Consider the following 21,022-nt stretch of genomic DNA (forward strand, 5'->3'; position numbering starts at 1 on the left):
ATAGACATCCAAATAGCTACCCTGTAATGTTGCCATATTCTATCATTTTGTAATCGACATTACCTTCCCGACCCCCTGTTTAGTTTGAAGCCCTGTCTATAATCAGAGTTAGTTGTGACAGTGGTGAGCAACAGGGAGTGGAGATTGTCCAGTGTCGATCTGTCACCATTGTTGATAACCTTACCTGTGAATTAGGATCTCATTCCTGAAGAAGGACTCATGCCCAAAACATTGATCCTCCTGCTCCTTGGATGCTGTCTGACCTGCTGCGCTTTTCCAGCAACACATTTTCAGCCCTTACCTGTGAATTAGCCCAGTACAGATACTGGCACATCCCAAGGTCCAGGTCTACGTGCTGAGGGATGCACAGTGGGGAAAGACCACCGTGTGAGGACTTCCTGCCCAAGGTAAATGGGAATCCGTTCAGTTATTGGACTCTCCTGGTGCCCCTAATATATTGACTCTCAGTCTGGTTCAAGTAAGAGATGCTTTTGGTTTGATTGGATAGAGTGAAACTCCAATGTTTGATTCCTTGAGATGCTGCTGTTCAGAACTGAACTGTGTTTGCATGTATATGAGTTTTTTTTTAGTGAATAAAGTATTTTTTGAAATAAAACAAGACAGAAATCCATTTTACAAGGGAATAAAGTATTGCAGAGCCAGGTACAGGATTACAACAAATATTTATTTTATTGTAAAAAGTCACCAAGGGCAGGCGCTGTACATGAAGTGAGTGAAAATCCTCGGACAATTTCCTTAAAACACAGTCAGCTCAGGGGTTGAGGAATCAATCGCATTAAAAATAAAAAATCCATCTCCATGCAATGTATAAAACCTGAGCAGAGAAAAACCCATCAGCTGAGACTGAGGAAGCGGTGACTGGTGAACATGGTCCTGTGGGTAAACACAGAGCAACAAACATCACCAAGTCCCCTGGGTTCACTCCGGGTCTGTCTACAACAGAGCAGCTGTGTCTTGGACTCTCACCAGCCGCACTTATAGCAGGAACAAATCTGCAAACATCCACAGGGCTCTGGGTGTTAGTTAAATTAATATGTACACATTTTACATACATTCTGTTTTAATTTGGTAGTCAGTTTATGAATCTTGTTAAAGGTACTTAGCAAGGGAGGAGTCAGGGGGATTTGCACCAACAGCGTTCTCTCTCTCAGACATTGTGAAGGGACAGGGAGTCAGGTTCTGGGTGTAATGTGGAAGCTAGTGCAATTGGGGATGTCAATGAAAATTCAGCACCGGTTTCCCAGAGGTGTCTCATCCTCGCTCTGCGGCAGAGTGAATTAAAAGATAAAGATTGTACTGTCAGGAGATCAAACCAAACCAAACCAAACTACTGTGCTGTAATCAGCGCGACCATAACATTCACCCTCTGAGTCAGGTTGGAGTTTGGAGGGAGTGGGGGACTGGAGAGTGGGACACTGCACCAGGAGCTACTGGGATTTAACACAAAAACAAAAAAGGGGAGGGTGCTGTCGAATAGACTTGTTGACTTGTCAGGAGCTGGTGCTGTATTCCTCAACGACACTCGGGAAGACGGAGCTTCTCATTGGAGACAGTGAGAGGGAGTTGCCCATTCCCAGTCCAAGCACAGCACCATGAGGATGAGGCTGAAATGATGACAGCCCGGGAGAGAGATACAATGATGGAGACAGCAACCATTCTCATGGCCAACATGGTGGTGAGGTGAAGTGGGATTTTCGATCTGCACCTGCTTTGTGATCAGTGAGGCAGGGGTAGTGAGGGGCAAGGGGAGGACATCATGAGGCTGAATGTGCTCAGTGACCAACTGCGGCAGCTTTTGGGGATTTGAGGAGGAGAGAAAATGGAGATGAAATTTGCAGGAAAACATCACAGGAGAGTTGGCAACTGAAACTTGAACACGTGAGTCGTGAACAACTCCAAACAATCGTACAGAACAACAAGACTTCCCTTTCTCAAACACATCCCCAGGTGTTAATATTGATGTCAGGATGGATTTATTTTGATCCCTGCTTTAAACAAAACCCCTTAATGCTTTTCAGGAAAGCAAGTATGAGCTGGCGAAGTGGATTCCCATTTTACACAGGGTTTGGACCTGGTTTATTTGGCAGGTAACTGTCCTGTTGGAGGTTTGAGGGTTGGGATGAGTCTTGGGGTGGGGGGTTGGGGGGTGGAGGGGGGGTTGGGGGGGGGTCTGTGCCAGACAGTAGCTTGTGGTCTGAGGTGCCCTGCTCTGTCTCTCCTCACTGGGTTTGAATGGAGGGGATCATCAGGGGCTGTTAAAACACACAGGACACAAATTAACAAAAGCCAATGGCAGAGAGAGTGGACCATGTGGACAGAGGGAGTGCCCTACTCATTCACCACCGTCAGGAGGAGAAGTGCAGTCACACTCTGATTGGGAAACACGGGGAGGTGACCAGGGAATGGCAATGACGTCAGTCAGTGTAACAAACAGGAGCTGCAGAACTTACTCTGGCAAAACTTCAAACATTTAATTGATGTGAAAAGGAACAGGAAGGGGTTAACAGTGGTTGTTGACTTAAAGAATTCCAGAGCCATTTCCACCAATAGATTTTGTACAAATGATTGTGATTTAGCCCATCCATCCCATCTGAAAACAATGTGCAGTAAAATTCCACACAAGATTTGCCCCACCCACAACATCCTCATTACAAATCGGAGTGACTGACATTGGATAATAATTGAGAAATACCAACAAAGTCACTGATCACTGTCTGTTCAGTGAGCAGCAGTATCTGTAAAAGGCAGATCCCAGACCCTGCTCACTGGGAACTCAGCAGAGTTTAACAATTCTCTCCCAATTTGTTTGGGACAATGAAAAACGTCCAAAGCTTGCAAACCAGGGGGTGACACTGGCATCAGTTTACAACATTTCAGTATCTTCAGCCAGCAATCTGCTTCAATTTCTGAAAACATTCTGGAAATCTTCACAGCTTCCTCACTCATTCAAAAGACATCAAGTTCAGGGGAGGCTGCAATAAACATTAATTAGCGCAAAATAAAATCGGGTTCTGAATCAGACACAAGGTCAACGAGAGAAAGAAACCCCCAGAGAGATGGGGAGGAAGGGGAGGCTAGAATGAATTGATTTCACAGCTTTATCTGAAATGGGATAAATGTGAGGGAGTTTGACAGAGACATTGCTGTATGCCCCTGGGGTGAAGATTCCTTCCAGTTAATAACCTGCTCTTAACAGATCCTGCACCAACTATGGAGACCAACGAATTGTTCAATAAACATTCATCAACTGAGGTTACACAAGCCTCAGTATAGCAACAGACAGAGTGCTACACGGTCGCAGGGTCAGTATGGATATGGGTATCATTGGCTGGAGCAGCATTTATTGCCTGTCCCTAGTTTCCCCTCGAAGTGGTGACAGTGAGTTGTCCGTGTCCTGGAGGTACAACCAGAGACTTCCTAGGGAGGGAGTTCCTGCATTCTGATCCAGTGACACTGAAGGAACGGCAGTATGTTTCCAAGTCAGGATGGTGACTGGCTCAGAGGGGAACTTGCAGGGGGTGGTGTTCTCATGTATCTGCTGCCCTTGTCCTTCCAGATGGAAATGGTCATGGGTTTGGAAGGAGCTGTCTGAGGATCTTTAGTGAATTTCTGCAGTACATCTTGAAGATAGTACACATTACTGCTACTAAGTGTCGGTGCTGGAGGGAGTGGGTGCGGTGCCAAATCAAGCAGGCTGCTTTGTCCAGAGTGGTGTTGACCTACTGGGGCTACACTCATCCAAACAAGTGGGGAGTATTCTATCACACTCCTGACTTGGGCCTTGTAGACAGAATCATAGAATCCCTACAGTGTGGAAGAGGCCATTCGGCCGATTGAGTCCACCCTGATCCTCCAAACAGTATCCCATCCATACGCACCCCAATATAACCCTGCATTTCCCATGGCCAATCCACCTAACCTGCACATTTTTGGACTGAGGGGAGAGGAAACCCATGCTGACACGGGGAGAATATTCAAACTCCACAAAGACAGTCGCCCAAGGGTGGAATCAAACCCGGGTCCCCTAGCGCTGAGAGACATAGCTGAGGCACCATCTCACCTCAGATGGTGAGTTACTTGCTCCTAGCCTCTGACCTGCTTTGTAGCCTCTGTGTTTATATGTTGAGTAAGGTCCAGTTTCCAGTCAATGATAACTCCCAGGATGTTGAATCTGGAAGATTCAATGACAGTAACCCCATTGAAGGTCAAGAGCTAGTGATTAGCCTGTCTCTTTTTGGAGATGGTCATAGCCTGGCATTTGTGTGGTGTGAATGTGACTTGTCAACCCAAGCCTGGATACTGTCTGGATCTTGCTGCATCTGGGTTTGCAGAGAAGCATGGACTGCTGCAGTACCTCAGGAGTGGTGAATGGTGGTGAACATTGTACCATCCCCATTTCGGACCTTACCATAGGGAACAGTCATTGATGAAGCAGCTGAAGATGGTTGGGCCTAGGACACTCCCCTGAGGAACTCCTATAGAGACATCCTGGAGCTGAGATGACCGACCTCCAACAACCACAGCCATCTTCCTACATGTCAGGTATGACTCCAACCAGGAGAAAATTTTGCTCGGGTTCTGTGATATCACACTCAGTCAAACGCAGCCTTGATGTCAAGGACTGTCACTCTCCCCTCCCCTCCCCTCTGGGATTTGGCTCTTCTGTCCACATTTGAACCAAGGCTGTAATGAGGTCAGGAGCTGGGTGGCGCCGTGGGAGCACTGTGCTGTCGGAGGGTCAGACACAATAGGTGGAGGGAGAAATGTGATACCTATCTGATCACTAGAGGTGTAGCAGTCCTCACTGTAGAGGGCTGGAAGAACCAAACGCTCCATCAGGGAAACACAGGCTTGTTTTCAAATAAGTTTGTCCTTGATTGGGTCACACTTACCTGGTTCCTGTTTCTCTCACAGGCCTTGCTTAAGTGTTTGACCCACAGTGTTGCATTCAGTCTGCTCCCTGCGTGGAATCGATAACAATGCCCTGCTTGAAAAACAGAGGGAGAGTTGGCAAAGTTCAACTATCTCAACAGGAAAGGCCAGACTAATACGATCCCTTTACTTCAGACATGTAGGCCTCTCTCACAAACCAGGGTCACATCGGATTCCAATCCTGCTGCTCTCCACAACCCCAACCCATCCCTTTCAGGACCATCACTCCTGCCCAAGGAACAGCTTACTGGATAGCTCTCTCAGTAAAGGAGGCAGAGAGTACAGACGTGAAAGAAAGAATTATAAAGCTAACCATGTTCCTTTAGTGAAGGAGGGGTGGGGTGGGGAACATGTGGAGTTTGCACATTCTCCCCGTGTCTGCGTGGGTTTCCTCCGGGTGCTCTGGTTTCTTCCCACAATCCAAAGATGTGTAGGTCAGGTGAATTGGCCATGCTAAATTACCTCATAGGTTAGGTGCATTAGTCAGGGGTAAATATAGGGTAGAGGAATGGGTCTGGGTGGGTGAGTGAGTCTTCAGAGGGTCTGTGTGGACTTGTTGGGCCAAATGGCCTGTTTCCACACTGTAGGGAATGTAATTGAATCTAAACTCCTTCCCAATACTCCCTGCAATGTCCTAACCCTGCAGCCTAGTTAATCCAATGGGACTGTACAGGCAAATCTAGTCTTTGGAATATTGTATGGGATATTTCTGTTAGATTTCAGACTGTTTGTAATTAACAGAGTTATTTCACCCAGGAATGCTAGGCATTGTACACGTGGGGGAGATTGTTTCCAATTTTATTTTGCTATCTCCACCTGAGAAACGTCAGAATGAACCCAACGCCAGCCTTAAAGTTGAATGCATTGAGAATCAGTTATTCACTTAAAGCGGAGACTGTGATCATAAATACAAACAACTCCTTAACCAGCCCCATCGAGAGAAATAACCCCTCACTACCTAGTGAAGAGTCTTCTCTTTGACACCTGCCCTGGTTTGTTAAACTACAAAGGCAGTTCCTGAGGTAAGGACAGTGTAAACTCACCGTGCTCAGAGTCGGAGAGCTGGAAAACATCCACATCTGGATCTTCCATCAGAAATGGCATCCAACCAACAAGACACACTCTCTTACACCAGCTTGACTTAAACTGCTCCAAAAAAAGAAACCTCACAAATCATTATCTTCAACAACTGGACACAAACAGTTAAATTCAGCTCCAACCTGACAACTCTGTCCCTGTAGCTCAAAAATATTCCCCAAAATGGACTGTACAGTAACGAGGAAGAGGGGAGGAGAAAGGGTCAGGACCCTTTCACTAAAGAGTTATTTAGCCCAAAGGAGGGACGGACAGCAGGAGCACAGACTCATTAGAATAACCAGCACTAAAAGGGTTAACCCACTGGGTCACTTTGGATAAACCTGACCTGTATCCCCGAGTTAATGAGGTTGAGGGGTGACCCCATCGAAATGTTTGACTTAAAGCATCAGAATGGGTGAGTGTCAGAAGAAACACTTGGTGTGATTGGGCTGATTTGGTCTGTTTCCCAGGATTACAGTTGGAGCTCAGAGGGGAAGCTTTCCGTGTTTACATTCTACAGTCCGTCTCTCTCCCCTCCCCCCACCCCCCGTGGGACTGTCTGTTCTTTCCAAGTCGAGAAGTGTGGTGCTGGATCATCCAAGGTGCGAGTGAGTCACTGTTTCAGGCATAAGCCCTTCATCAGGAATGCTCTCCTGTCTGTTCTTTTCAGTTTGTATCTTTCTCACATTCCAATCACTTACTCAGAACCATCAACATCCTTTCTCCCCCAGCCCTCCACCAGCCCTCCACCAACTCTGCATCCTCCCCAACACAACTCCAGTATAAACGCTGTTCCCTCTACACCTCACTCCAGCTCTGAAGAATCATGTGGACCCAAAACGAGAGTGCCTCTCTCCCCCCCCTACCCCGCCGTGCCTCCCCTCCCCTCATGGATGCTCCCCCTCCCCCTGCAGGTGCTCCCCAAAATGTGGCTGTGACTGAAAACACATGCCCTGATCAAATAAGTAAACCCCTTTCCCAATGGTCTTTTAACCATACTGACCTGGTTCCTTTCAGTCGATGTCAGTGACTTGGCTCCATAGTAAAACAGCTGGCCTTCAGAGAGTACGACCCAATAGGTAGTCCACAGGGAGACCTGGGGACAGACAGACAACAGTCTCCAGTTTAGACATTCCTTCTCCAACATCACCGACCACTTAGTCCCACAATCTGTTCTCACAGGCTCCCTGCGACACACTGATCTCTCTCCGGATCCCACAGGTCAGTTGTCAGTTAGCGAGAGGGCTGGTTCCTGCAGTCCCTTGGTTCAGGGCTGTATTGAGAGGATACATGGAGAGATGGTGGGGTGTGTGTGTGTGTACTTATGTCTGTCTGTCTCTGTGTCCGTGTTGGGGGGGCTACATACATTTGACCCACCAGTTTCCCCATTGGTCTCACCAGTCCCTTGCCCCAAGTGCCATGTGTGTAACAAGAGAGCAGGCTTCTCAACTACATGGGCATTGTCAAGTGCAGGCTGACTGAATGGAAGCTGGGTCCTGAAGGCCAGCTCACTCTAAGTGAACCATCTGTCCCCTCCCACATCACTAAAGATGGTCATTATCACATTGCTCATTACGAGAGACTCCCATCACCACCTTCACTGGCCGAGAAATGCTTTTTGGGTGGGGGGAGGGGGGATGCCCTGACAGTGACAGGCGCTGCAGAAATGCAGTTCGTGTGGTTGTTTCCTTATTACGGTGGAATCAGGCCAGTTGGAGGTTTATAGTGTTTCACCCCTGGTTGGTGATCAGTCTCAGCACAAAATATAAAAATACAAGAACATTATTCAACAGAAGTTGGGAGCTCCCACAAAAATTCAAAAACCAGTTGGAACCAAACGCTCCATTACAGAATTTATAACCATCTGAATCTCTCCGTTAACACCAGGAGATGAAATCAGAAAGCAAACACAAATTGTTCCTCATCGTTCCCATTACCGTTGGCTTCTTGCTGCCTTTCAGGATGGTTTTCCTTCTCAATGCACTTTGGATAGTTGCTGCCCCTCCATCAGAATGCAGTGCGGCTCTAGGTACAGTAACATTGGGATCGATTAGTCCAGGAACGTGAATTTCCACAACTCTTCATGTTCAATCTGCATGTTCAAACACCACCCCCCCCCTCCCCCATCAATTCACCTTTCTGTGCTGATGGAGACACTCCAGCACTAGCACGTTACTGACGTGGGGAGAGGAAGGGAACCGAGGAATCCCTGCCAGCTCTCCTCCCAAGATCAGATGCAGCCCTGCAGCTCGGTCAGGGTCGGCTGGGGGTCTGTGCGATTCTCAGGCAACGCACTCACAGGAGATCGGGTTCAGGTTCCTCTCAAACATGTGTAGGGTCAGATGGATTGGTCATGGGAAATGTGGGCTGATGGGGAATGGGTGAGTGCAAACTCGATGGGCCGAATGGTCACTGTATGGATTCTATACCCCGACTGTATATACACATGCTTCCAGACATGTGAGGGGGGGGGGGGGGGGGGGGGGGGGGGAGTGGTTTCAGTACCTGACTCTGTGCGTGAGGGGGTGGGGGTTCTGTACCTGATGGTATGTGTGACGGGGTGAGGGGGTTTCAGTACCTGACTATGTGTGAGGGGTTTGGGGGGGGGGAAAGAGTGGAGTGGGCAGGGGGTTTCAGTAACTGACAGTGAGAGAGAGAGGGTGGTGGGGGGGGGGGGGGGGGGGGGGAGGTTTCAGTACTGACTGTGTGCGCAAGCGTTCGGGGGAGGGGGGTTTCAGTACCTGGTGTGAGAGAGGTGGGGGAAAGGGGGGGTTGGTGTTGTTTCAGTACCTGACGGTGTGTGTCAGTGGTTTGGGGGGGGGGGGGGGGGGGGGGGGTGAGGTTCAGTACTTGACGGTGCAGCAGCTGCCTCACAGGGTTGGGTGAGGTGGGGGTACATACCCAGGCAGGTTCCTGAGGGGGTTCCACATTGACGTTGTCACACGGCCCAGGGAGCAGTAAAACCCAGTGTTACTGTGGAAACAGAATCAAACAAGTCCCAATCAATGCCTGCACAGTCGGGGGAGGGGCTCACAGGAACAGCAGGGATTTGTAACCAGCTACCTCAGCCCCATGACCCTACTACCACTCCGAGAGTAAACCCGAACATTTAAAACATTTCCATTATTGATTTAGCATTGATTTCCTTTCAGAGTGTTTCACACTCAGACTGCTCTTTGTGTGAAGAAAGAGCTCTCCATTTTTGTTCACATGAGTCCATGTCAGATTAACACCCCTTATCCGAATCTTTCACCAGTCAACACTCCCCCTCCACCTACCCAGTCAGTTCTTTGCAAAATCCCAAAAACTCACTATTAATCCTAAAATGATTCAGGAGTAGAGGGAGTTGGATGTGGATAACTGAAGGTGGGAGGACAGTGCAGACAGAGATATGAATAAAGTGGACAATGTCCCTGGTTTTATTAAGAGGACAGAGAGTAGGAGTGCAAAGAGGTGATGTGGACCTTGTACAAGGTGTGTGTTAGACCTCAGCTGGTGTATTATGTCCACAACGTCCAGAAAGGATCCAAACCCATTGGAGAAGGTGCAGCAGAGATTTCCAGGGATACAAAACTTCAGCAGGGGGGGGGGAACAGAGGGGTCGGGATTGCTCGCCTGGGAGAGAGAGGAGGCAGTCAGTCAGAGATTTGATAGAGAGTTTTCAGAAGTATGAGGGAGAGTTGGACAGAGTAGATCAGGAGAAGCTGGTCCCACTCTTAAAAAGTTTGAGAACAAGAGATTTAAAATGATACGCAAAAGCAGCAAACACAACATGACCAAAACCAACCTAGCCACAACGCAAGTGAGTTGGGTCAAGAATACGCTGCCCAAGAGTGAGGTCAAGACTGGTTCAGTCGAGTTATTCAGAAGGGAGTTCAGTTGTTACCTGGACAGCAATAATATCAAAGTTTAACAGGAGAATCGCACCAAGAAAATCTTTTGGAGAGATGACATAGACAGGACGGGCAGATCGATCTCCTTCTACACCATTAAACATGCACCTGTCTGTGAGATTACCCCCTCACCCTCCCACACTCCTGGTAGTTTGCGTCTGGTTTGTGTTAATCTCTCCACGCATGGTCAGGGGGGTGTCCAAATATTCACTTTGCTTTGCTTAAAGAGAGTTTAACTTCGAGTTAAGTTGCTCGTTTGTCTCACCGTTCAAAAGATGAACACGGGTTTCTCTCTCGAACATCACAGCTTTCTGCCTGAGAGGCTGGGAACAAGAAATTAAAATGAATCCATGAAACCCCAACCAATTGCTTCCACAATCCCCTCACAGTGCCCCGAACTCTGGCTCAGGTTAGTGAGCAGGTAGACTCCATGAGGTCCAGGCAAGTGATGAGGCATGAAAACTCAGTGTGGGTGAAATGTAGATGCTCTGCTGCTGTGGGGCTGACAAACATCGTTGGGTTCTTGGTGAAGGATGCAGGGACACAGAAACCAGAGTCTGCTATACAGCATCAGAATGTGCAGCCATTGAAGACACTGGACTTGGAGAGAAAGGTAGCAGGTGTTTGTGGTGTTATGAAGTTTAAGGCATGTATTGTACCTTTAAGAGAGAATGCTGTTCTGCACTGAGAGCTTACAAGCACCTGTCATATGACTAGCTAGCAGTCTCAGAGTGTACTGGAAAATTGAAAATACGTAACATCTGGCTGTGAAATGAAGACCTGAGTTGGTTGCTGTTGACAACAATTCAAATTTAGCCAGTTTAAAATTATGCCCCAGGATACTAAAACCCAATTAAGTGTGAATTTATTGTTTTGCCATCATCGAACCAATAAGATGATCAGATTTTAAGAGCATTAAAAAAGGCAGGCAGTTTGAAAGTCAGACAGAGCAACTGCCAATAAACGAATGAGAGTGTGAGACAGACAGACAGAGCCTCTGTATCAAAAGGTACCTTTTTCATATGAAACATATTCACACTGAAAAGAAAGCCTTCGACCCAGGGAGATCGACAGCCAGAGGAAGACAGACACCGACAATGATTTGAAATTAAGCTGATGTCATTTTAATAAGTTTTTATTGGAACAGTATATTGGTACAGAGTTGGCGGTAGATCGTAAACAGCTAAGAGAAAGGGGGGATTAGATTTGTGAATAGTTGTTGTTTAATGATCACCTTTGAGAGTTAAAGAATAAATTAATATTTTTCTTTAAGTAGTGGAATTTGAGAGCTCTCCATTACTCATACTTTACTCATTACGAGGTGGGTTGAGCTTTTCTGGGGGTTCGGTTTAATTAACAGTAGGGTTCACCACCTTGCCACAACAGTGGACAGCAAGATCCCACAATGTGATAATGTCCGAGACCATCTGAAAGTGATAATGGCCAACAACCAAAAAAAAAAATCACAGACCCCCACACCCCACATCAGGAGGTTACAGGAGATCTCTCCCTGGGGTCCTGCTCAACATTTCTTCCTCAACCAACAGCAACTGAGCAGACAGTCCACCTGGGATCTTGCTGTGCATACACTGGCTGCTGCATTTCCTGAGCTACAACAGCACCTGCACCTCATTGGCTTTGGGACGTGGAGAGATTGCTCAGATCTAAACAGGGTTTCTCAAACTGCCTCCTGGTGTGACCCCCCCCCCCCACCCCCATCTCCACGTTGCAGACTGAGAGAACCCAGAAAGTTAACAGCGTTCTGCTGAGCATCTTGAAAGAAGAAGTGTTTAAACGGCAGGGATTCTTAAAAATCTTCTCACGGCCTCAAAGGCCGAACCTTCGAGGAGCCACATTGACCACCAGAGAGAGAATGGTGAGCAGGTAAAGGACCACCCACCATTGGTGTTGTGTCAGAGAACCCCAACAGCAGCTCACAACAACACCTCCCCCACAGGGTACCTGCTCCCCCCCCACAGGGGTACCAAAGCCAAACCCCAAGTATCAGAAAGAGACCAAACCCCATTGGGTGGTAAAAGTTACTGTGTCTGCTGGTGGGCGGTGTTTGACCTGGAGAGCACTCATGGGTAGACTCACCCTTTGTCTGCTTCACCCACAACAAATCACCTTCCATCTCACTGTCATCCAGGAGATACCGAGGCAATGAGCCAGGGAAGGTGGCACTTCTCTGGGTGCTGACATTGGTCCGTCCAGCTCTGTCAATATCCAATAGTAGACGGCGTGGGGGTGTGGGGGAAGAGAGAGAGAAAGTGAAGGCACTTAATCTGCAGCCATCTGTAACCCAAAACCATCCCCTCACCCATCTCTCCAATCATGTGGATCCAAACCCACAATCCCCTTCAATCACCAATGCTTCCCCAAAGCCCAGAGACAGCCAACTGCAGATAAAACAATAACTACTCTCTCAGAACGTTCTGACTATTAGCTTGGCTCACCTTGGCTCAGGTCAATGGGCTGACCTCTCCCAGCATCTGCTTTTCAAGTGGGACTTCCCAAATGTCACAGACACTGACGATAGGAGACAGTGTGCTCACTCTCCACAGGCCTATACCCCCTCTCCCACATTCCACATTCCACCCAACAAGAGCTCTGCCCCTGTCTCACTCCCACCAGCCCCCGACCCAGTGTGTGTGGAAAGCAAGTGGGACTGAACACTGCTGGTACCTGTTCACTGTCTCCCAATAAAGGAAAACAGAACCATGTCCCAAAGCGTTACCATGTTACACAGTCATTAAAGTACCCGGAGACAGACCGTGGTTTCGTGTTCAAGGGGTATCCAGGGTCAGTATTGGTTTTGTTCCAGGGAGGAGACCCGCCCCAGACAGGAGAATGGCTATGTTAGAACGATAGGGATGTATGACTGACCTCTAACAGCCCACTGGCACAATCCAGCAGTGTCTCAGTTAAAGAGGGAGTCAAAGAGGAGATTACAGATACCCGACTGAGGTCACCACTCACTTGTAATCGACACTGCGCCACCTTCTATGTCCCCGCGTCAAACACAGACACGTGACTGAGGCATCACCGCGAGAGCTTTCAGTATCTTCACTGGGGGAGAGGGAGCCTGAGGAAAAGACCCAGAATCCTTTACAGACTGTTCCATGGTTAAAAAGAGTTGTGAACGCAGCCCAGGTCATCACGAAAACCAGCCTTCCTCCATTGACTCAGTCTACACTCATGTTGCCTTAAGAAAGCAGCCAACAAAATCAAAGAGTCCTCCCTCCTCAGTTTTACTCTTCCACTCCCTTTCCATTGGACAGCAGATGCAAAAGTTGAAAAACATGTATCAACATATTTACAAACAGTTTCTTCCCCATTGTTATCAGACTTATGACTGACCTCTCATAGGTTTGAGCTTTCTCCGAATCTGCAGCACCATATTCTGGTCTATTACCCTGACGTACTTATTAGATTAGATTCCCTACAGTGTGGAAACAGGCCCTTCAGCCCAACAAGTCCACACTGACCCAGACCCATTTCCCTCTGACTAATACACCTAACACTATGGGCAACTTAGCATGGCCAACCCACCTGCCCTGCAAATCTTTGGACTATGGGAGGAAACCAGAGCACCTGGAGGAAACCCACACAGACACGGGGAGAATGTACAAACTCCACACAGACAGTCACTGATGGCTGGAATCGAACATGGGACCCTGGTGCTGTAAGGCAACAGTGCTAACCACTGAGCCACCGTGCCACACTTATGCAAGTTATAATTTGTCTGGTCAGTATGGAAAACAATACTTTTCACTGTATCGCTGTATAGGTGACAATAACAAATCAAATCATACAATAATGGTTATCAGGGTCACCATCATGGAGGCTAGCCCAGATTGATGAACTGAATTTAAATTCCACTAGGTGTCCCCAGAACCACTACACACCATCTCTCAATCAACTTCAGCCTGAGAATTGCCCATTTGTGAACAGGTTTATAGCAGGATTTTTTTAAAAAGTCATTCACCTTGAGATTGCCTTGAGGAGACACATTGCTGAGCACATGATGCAGGTTCAATCATCAGAGACAATCTGTAGAAAGATGTCACAACGTAAAAACTTTCAGGGTTTATTCAGTGAAAACAACGGATTAATCTGGAAGTTATTCAACCTTCAGTCAGTCACTGTGAGCAGGTGGATACAAATGGAACACTCTCTGCCTGAAATACTCTGCATCTAACTGTACGTTGAGGCCGAGCGAATCTCCCTCAGTCCACTCCAAATTTCTCGATTAACACATTCACATGCCCCAACCTCCGGCATCCTCACTCAGCCTCTCCACATCATCTGGGAATCACAATGCCTACAGTGTGGAATGAGGCCATTCGGCCCATCGGGCTGCACCGACCCACCAAACTGCATCCCAGCAGGACCCACACCCCACCGGCCCACCCCTCACGCCAAACCCTGTTCCTGTAACCTTGCATTTCCGTGGCCAATCCACCCTAACCTGCACATCCCTGAACACCGTGGGGCAATTTCCCATGGCCAATCCACCCTGACCTGCACATCCCTGAACACCGTGGGGCAATTTCCCATGGCCAATCCACCCTAACCTGCACATTTTTGGGCTGTGGGAGGAAACCGGAGCACCCAGAGGAAACCCACGCAGACACGGGGAGAATGTGCAAACTCCACACAGACAGACAGTCACCTGAGGCTGGAATCGAACCCGGACCTCTGGTGCTGTGAGGCAGCAGTGCTAACCACTGAGCCACCGTGCCACCCTTATGTTATTTCTTTATGAACAAAACCCACTTCCAGGTTCCCCCTCTAATCCGGATGAGGTGATGGAACGTTCTGAAACACAGCCAGCATTTTCCTGCCTGCAAGGTTCTATCTCATTCCTAGTTTAGGAAATGTATTGGCTGCCCTTTTGGATAACATCTTCAGTGAAAGCACAGCTGAGTACAGAACTAACCTGTAGTTATCCTGCTCCATGAATCCCTGCAGCTCCTCGATGTAGGTCTGGGAATTCAGGTATTTCTGCACATGAGGCAATGTCGGGAGGTCTGCAAACCAGCCAGGTGGGAATGGGAGGAGAAAACACGTCAGCATTTGAGAGAGACACACACACACACACACACACACACACGTTAACACTCTCCCTTGAGGTACCAATGAATCCATTGGAAGTTGCCAGCAATTTGTTCATTGTTTTGATGAAATTGGCAAACCACAGTGTGAATAGAGTGTCTCACTCATCATCACCGACACCAGGCCCATTCAAATAGACACTCTGCCCTGGAGCAGAGGCAATGTCACTAGTGAGGAACTCAGAGACCCCTGGGTTCAAATACCAGTAGGGCAGCTGGTGTAATTTAAACTCAATTAATAAATCTGGGATTGAACGCTCACCTCTGGGAAAAGCTGTGGGGAAAATCCCAACCTGCTTCCCTAATGTGAAGCTTTTACTCACTGGAAACCTTATTAAAACAGAAGATGGCCAGCAGCCTGCCAGGGTGGGCTGTTTCCCTTTGTGGGAGAGTCCAGGACAAGCAGAATAATCTCAGAACAAGGAGTTACTATAGAAATGGAGAGGATGTTTCTTGTCTCAGCAACAAGTCAATCTGTGGAATTCTTTACGGTAGAGCTCTTCTTAGAAACAATGTCATTCTCAGGCAATCCAGAGTTTGTGGAGGACACTACAGAAACATTTCTTCATTTCACACAGACCTCATGTCTCTCAGTAAAACTCCCTTAGTCTGTCTAGGTCATTAAGGATATTCAAGGCTGAGATAGATAGTTTTAACCAGCGAAGGAATCCAGGGTAATGGGGAAAAAGGTAGGAAAGAGAAGACTATCAGACCCAGCTGTGATCTCAGAATAGGACAGCAGATTTGATGGGCTGAATGGCCTACTTCTGATCACTGCTAGATACTGCACGTTGTCAAATACCTCGGCTCCCTCTCCGAAACCGGATGTACCCCGTTCTATGAAGGGATTTCCTCTGCACCAGCATGTGGACTTTATTGAGAAAGGTTCAAAACAGCCACAATCTCAGTTTATCCAAAAGGTGACAAAGTCAGAAGTCACATGACACAGGTTACACAGTCCAACAGGTTAACATGAAATCACAGGCTTTCGGAGCATTGCTCCTTCATCAGGTGAAGTGACCACGGGGCAGCGCTCCAGAAACTTGCGATTTCAAATAAACCTGTTGGACTATAACCTGGGATGGTGTGACTTCTGACCTTGTCCAGCCCAGTCCAACACCGCCACTAACACATTGAAAGACGACAGTCAGAGGCTATTACCGTATTCACAGAACTGCTGCAAATCCAAGATGAGACGGAGAACGTTCTTGGTCAGGTCACAGCAATGCTTCTTCTGCAGGGTTCCTGTCGATGGTGGAAACGCAGCGTCGATGTAGGTAAGGTCAGACAAGTAAATCCCTGCGAGAGACAAGAGGCGCCAGGGTCAGAGACACCCGAACCCGAGGCTTCCTTCTGAAATACAAACCTTTAGTTGGTTGTCCCATTTCACTCAAAGGTGAGGGACATTAAGCTCTTGCATCACAAATGTCGCCTCACCTGTCATCACTAAAGTATATCAACCAGGTCGTTGACCCTTTGTACATGGGATCTTGCTGTGCACAGGTTGGGAGCCTTGAATCTTAGTTTACAGAGGTTACTCTTCTTAGAAACAACTACATTGTAAACAATGCAGAGCTGGTGGAGGATGCTATAGGAATATTTCACACAGAGAGTGTCTGGTGTAACATCATGTCACTCAGTAAAGCTCCCTCAGTCTGTCCGGTAAACGTACACCCGCTTCAGAAAAGTGACTCCCCCCCCAACCGACACTCTCCTTTGATTTGCTGCAAATGGGGAGGTGGGATTATCGCTGGGTTGTTAATACACAGACCCAGCGAGGCAAGAAGTCTGGGGGCCTGGGGTCAAATCCCAACTCAGCAACTGTGGGAATGGAATTCAATAAATATCTGGGACTAAGGATTGAATGATGACTGGGAAACCATCGTTGGTTGTTGGAAAAACTCATCTGGTTCACTAATATCCTTCAGGGAAGGAAACTTCACCCTCACCTGGTCTGGCCTGCATGTGACTCCAGACCCTCAGCAATGTGATTGACTCTGAACTGCCCTCTGCCTAGCCAGAGACACCCTGAATGATTTTTAAAAAATTCTTTCAGAGTTGGATCACCATTTAGACTCAAATGTACAGCATGGAAACAGACCCTTTGGTCCAACCCGTCCATGTCGACCAACTTGAACAAATTAATTCTGGAATCCTGCCCCCACCCCTCCAAAACCCCTCTGAAACAGCAGGCTGGAGTGTGGACTGGATCCTCAACCTGAAAACTCCAGGGATCTTTGAACATCTTCAATTCTCCTTGGGCAGATGCTGGTGAGCCTGTGTAGGTACACCTTCAATCATTCATTCTGTAAGGGTTGGATCAAACTGAGGAACTCGCTCAGCTACATCGGCGAACAGTTAAGAGTTAATCACATTGTGAAACTGTGTACATGATGTTAGCCAGACCAGGAATGGTAGAGTTCCTCTGAGACAGGCTCAGCAAATGAAGATTTCTGTAAAATCCGGCAGCTTCATTACTATTAATAGGATTAACATTTTATTTCAGATTTATCCATTCATTTGAAACCTCCCTAGTTGGAGTTCTGCTCTCTAGACTGTCAGTTTTGATTCTCTGGGTTATTAACCTAGTAATGATGTGTTACCTAGATAGAATATTCCAGCGCAGTACAGACCCTTCAATCTCAATGTTGCGCTGACCTGTGAAACAATCTGAAGCCCATCCATCTTACACCATCCCATTCTCGCCCATCTGCCTATCCAATGCCCATGCAAATACCCCTAAAGTTGGCGAGTCTACTACTGTTGCAGGCAGTGCATACCACGCCCCTACTACCTCTGACATCTGTCCTATATCTATCACCTCTCAGTTTAAAGCTATGTCCCCTTGTGCTAGCCATCACCATCAGAGGAAAAAGGCTCTCCCTGTCCATCCTATCTAACCCTCGGATTATCTCTCATGTCTCAATTAAGTCACCTCTCAACCTTCTACTCTCTAATGAAAATAGCCTCAAGTCCCTCAGCCTTTCCTCATAAGACCTTCCCTCCATACCAGGCAACATCCTAGTAAATCTCCTCTGAACCCTTTCCAAAGCTTCCACATCCTTCCTATAATGCGGTGACCAGAACTGTACACAACACTCCAAGTGCAGCCACACCAGAGTTTTGTACAGCTGCAGCATGACCTCATGGCTCCGAAACGCAATCCCTTTACCAATAAAAGCCAACACACTGTACGCCTTCTTAACAACCCTATTAACCTGGGCAGCAACTTTCAAGGATCTGTGTACCTGGACACAGATCTCTCTGCTCATCTACACTGCCCAGTACACTGTAATCCTGTTACTCCTTCCAAAGTGAATCCCCTCACATTTTTCCACATTAAACTCCATTTGCCACCTCTCAGCGCAGCTCTGCAACTTATGTCCCTCTGTAACCTGCAAATGCTTCAGCATTATCTACAACTCTACCAACCTTAGTATCATCTGCAAATTTACTAACCTATCCTTCTACGCCCTCATCCAGGTCATTTATAAAAATGACAAACAGCAGTGGCCCCAAAACAGATCCTTGCGATACACCAGTAGTAACTGAACTCCAGGATGAACATTTCCCATCAACCACCACCCTCTGTCCGCTTTCAGCTAGCCAATTTCTGATCCAAACCGCTAAATCACCCTCCACCCCATGCCATGTGACTTCTCATGTCCCCTCCTGGCTCCTCTTCACTCTCTCTTTCAGTCTTTCCTGGCTAACTTGTAACTCTCAAGCACCCTAACTGAGCCATCACATCTCTTCCTAACATAAACCTTCTTCTTCCTCTTGACAAGAGATTCAACTTCCTTAGTAAACCACAGCTCCAGAGCTCGACAACTCCCTCCCAGCCTGCCCGGTACATACCTTACCCCACTGAGTCTCTGAAACAAAATCAATACCATGTTGTTGCAATGGTTTCATTTTATAACCACACAGAACCACAATTCAATTAAAAAGGAACTTGGAAAGGAGACAGTTTTGAATGTTTTGAAGGTACAAGATCAAAAGTGAATTCAGATAGTTTTGGAAACTCGTGCAAAACACCAGGTCAAAGTGACACAAGCAGCCAGTGAATCCTCGATCTAATCGACAGCAACATTGGGTAAATATTCCTGTGGAAACGTTTAACACTTCTCAGTGCTGCTCCTGGGCGGGGGTGGGGGGGGGGGAAAAGAGAAGCTCCTGACCTGCAAACATTCACCGTGGTAGGTAACAGTCACTGAGCTGAGCTGCTAGAAGGACCTTGTCATTTCCTGTCAGTCTATCTCCTGCTCAGCCTCTCTCAACACAACATAATCCATCTACTCCAACACAGAGCAACGCTCCAGCCTGCTGGGGGGGGGGGGGGGGGGGGGGGGGGAAGAGCCCCATTAGAAATACTCCATATTTGTGCTTGTCGTTGTCAACGGATTAAATAATTGCATTTATGTAGCGCCTTTCACAACCTCAGGACATCCCAATATGCTGTAACGTCAATGAAGTACTTTTGAAGATAGTCACCATAATAATCAAGGAGGTGTAGCAATAACCTACTCAACATGATACTAACAGGGTCACCTCAAAGAGTGATGGGAGGGAAGAGACACGTATTCGAGGCCCCAGTCGATGGACTGACTGTTATCAGGGATGGATGAAGGTCAGTCCTTCAGCCTGATCTGGCTGGACGTTTTACCCAGCAGCTAACTGGATCGGAACTATAAATGGAGTCACCCCTTCCAGCAGAGGGGTGGTGCAAGTTTGGATCTCAGTCAGGAATTCAAGTTGGAATTGGGTGTATGGGTGCAGGTGTGAGAGATCATGTGAGTGTGTGTTAGCAGGAACAAGTGTGGGCGAGAGCACGTGCAGACAAGTGTACGTGTGTAAGTGAGAAATGTATGTGTATGAGTGAGTGAGAGAGGGGGTGCGAGTGTGCATGCAAGAGTGTCTAAGTGTGAGGGTGTACGCACATTAGACCGAATGTGACACTGGGAGACTGTACCAAGAACAGCAAAAACAAACTCTCCATGTCTCAATTTCAGACACAAAAGTGAAAACTGATGATACAGTTAACAATGAAAAGCAACTGATGATTATATACTGACTCCACAGATGATGAAATATCCTAGAAACTTCATAAGAACATTATAAAATCAAAGATGACACTGAACCATGCGAGGAGATATTAGGGCTTGGGCAGATCGGAGAGTCTGAAAAGGAGGAAAGTGTCCTCGAGAGATTTATAAAGGCAACACCAGAACTTAATATCCAGTACCTCACAGCTACATCACAAACCAAGGCATTGGACCAGAATTTTAACCAAAACATTCCTGCTGAGTTCCTGGGTAGTCTGAGACCCTCCTGAAAACTCACCAACAGCTCTGGGAGAGCTCACAATCTGTAAATCCGTCAGCTCAGTAAATAAACCCAAGCTCAGTGCTGCAAAACCACAGAATTTAGTGAGGAATTGTTTGGATATGGAGGCCACTGACCTGAATGTATATTTTAACATCTGCTCTCACATCCATTTTAATCACTGTTGACTCATCACTGCAGATTTGTTTGGAAAGCCAAGTAACCTCACTTGTCCTACAAATGCCTTTCGCTTTCCCAGTTCCCACTTCCAACTTCTCCTGAAGGCAGTGGCTCACCCAGGGTTACAGGGAGCAGGAACAGTGAGACACAGTCCCCCTTACCCTGACCACAGCACCACCTGGACTTCAGCTTGCTTTCAGCCCTAGGAACTCAGGCTAATCTTTGGCGTGTCTCAGCCCTGGGGTGCTCCGGCCAGTTTTAACATGTTAGTCCAGTCCAGCTAACATCACTGACCTGAGAACATCCGCCTGACTCAGCCACTGATCATTACACAGGAGCAGACCCGCATTCAGTGATTTTGCTGTGACTATCAGCACCATGACTGCTTTAAACTGGTTCCTCACTTCCTCAACCACCTGGTGATTGCAGACAGTATTCCCACTTCAGGGAAAGACAGTCAACACTCACTTCAGGAAC

The 21,022-nt window shown here is 47.5% G+C and overlaps 1 protein-coding gene across 1 annotated transcript in view; it reads right to left on the bottom strand.

Annotated features, from left to right (window-relative positions):
• Positions 1 to 2,180: 2,180 nt before the first annotated feature.
• The window catches only part of LOC140468187 (ras-specific guanine nucleotide-releasing factor RalGPS1-like), a 67,357-nt gene continuing 48,515 nt past the window's right edge, over positions 2,181 to 21,022 (bottom strand). Inside the window, exons 9-20 of the mRNA XM_072564422.1 lie at positions 16,202 to 16,339; positions 14,866 to 14,956; positions 13,912 to 13,976; positions 12,903 to 13,008; positions 12,021 to 12,139; positions 10,189 to 10,246; positions 8,932 to 9,003; positions 7,968 to 8,055; positions 7,034 to 7,126; positions 5,997 to 6,099; positions 4,914 to 5,008; positions 2,181 to 2,993 (exon numbers count right to left, since the gene is read on the bottom strand). Coding sequence (XP_072420523.1) covers positions 2,964 to 2,993; positions 4,914 to 5,008; positions 5,997 to 6,099; positions 7,034 to 7,126; positions 7,968 to 8,055; positions 8,932 to 9,003; positions 10,189 to 10,246; positions 12,021 to 12,139; positions 12,903 to 13,008; positions 13,912 to 13,976; positions 14,866 to 14,956; positions 16,202 to 16,339 — 1,058 coding nt within the window. The 3' untranslated portion in view covers positions 2,181 to 2,963. The remainder of the gene's footprint in view (positions 2,994 to 4,913; positions 5,009 to 5,996; positions 6,100 to 7,033; positions 7,127 to 7,967; positions 8,056 to 8,931; positions 9,004 to 10,188; positions 10,247 to 12,020; positions 12,140 to 12,902; positions 13,009 to 13,911; positions 13,977 to 14,865; positions 14,957 to 16,201; positions 16,340 to 21,022) is intronic.

The sequence above is a fragment of the Chiloscyllium punctatum genome, chromosome 46 (genome assembly GCF_047496795.1).
Source record: "Chiloscyllium punctatum isolate Juve2018m chromosome 46, sChiPun1.3, whole genome shotgun sequence".
Taxonomy (NCBI): Eukaryota; Metazoa; Chordata; class Chondrichthyes; order Orectolobiformes; family Hemiscylliidae; genus Chiloscyllium; species Chiloscyllium punctatum.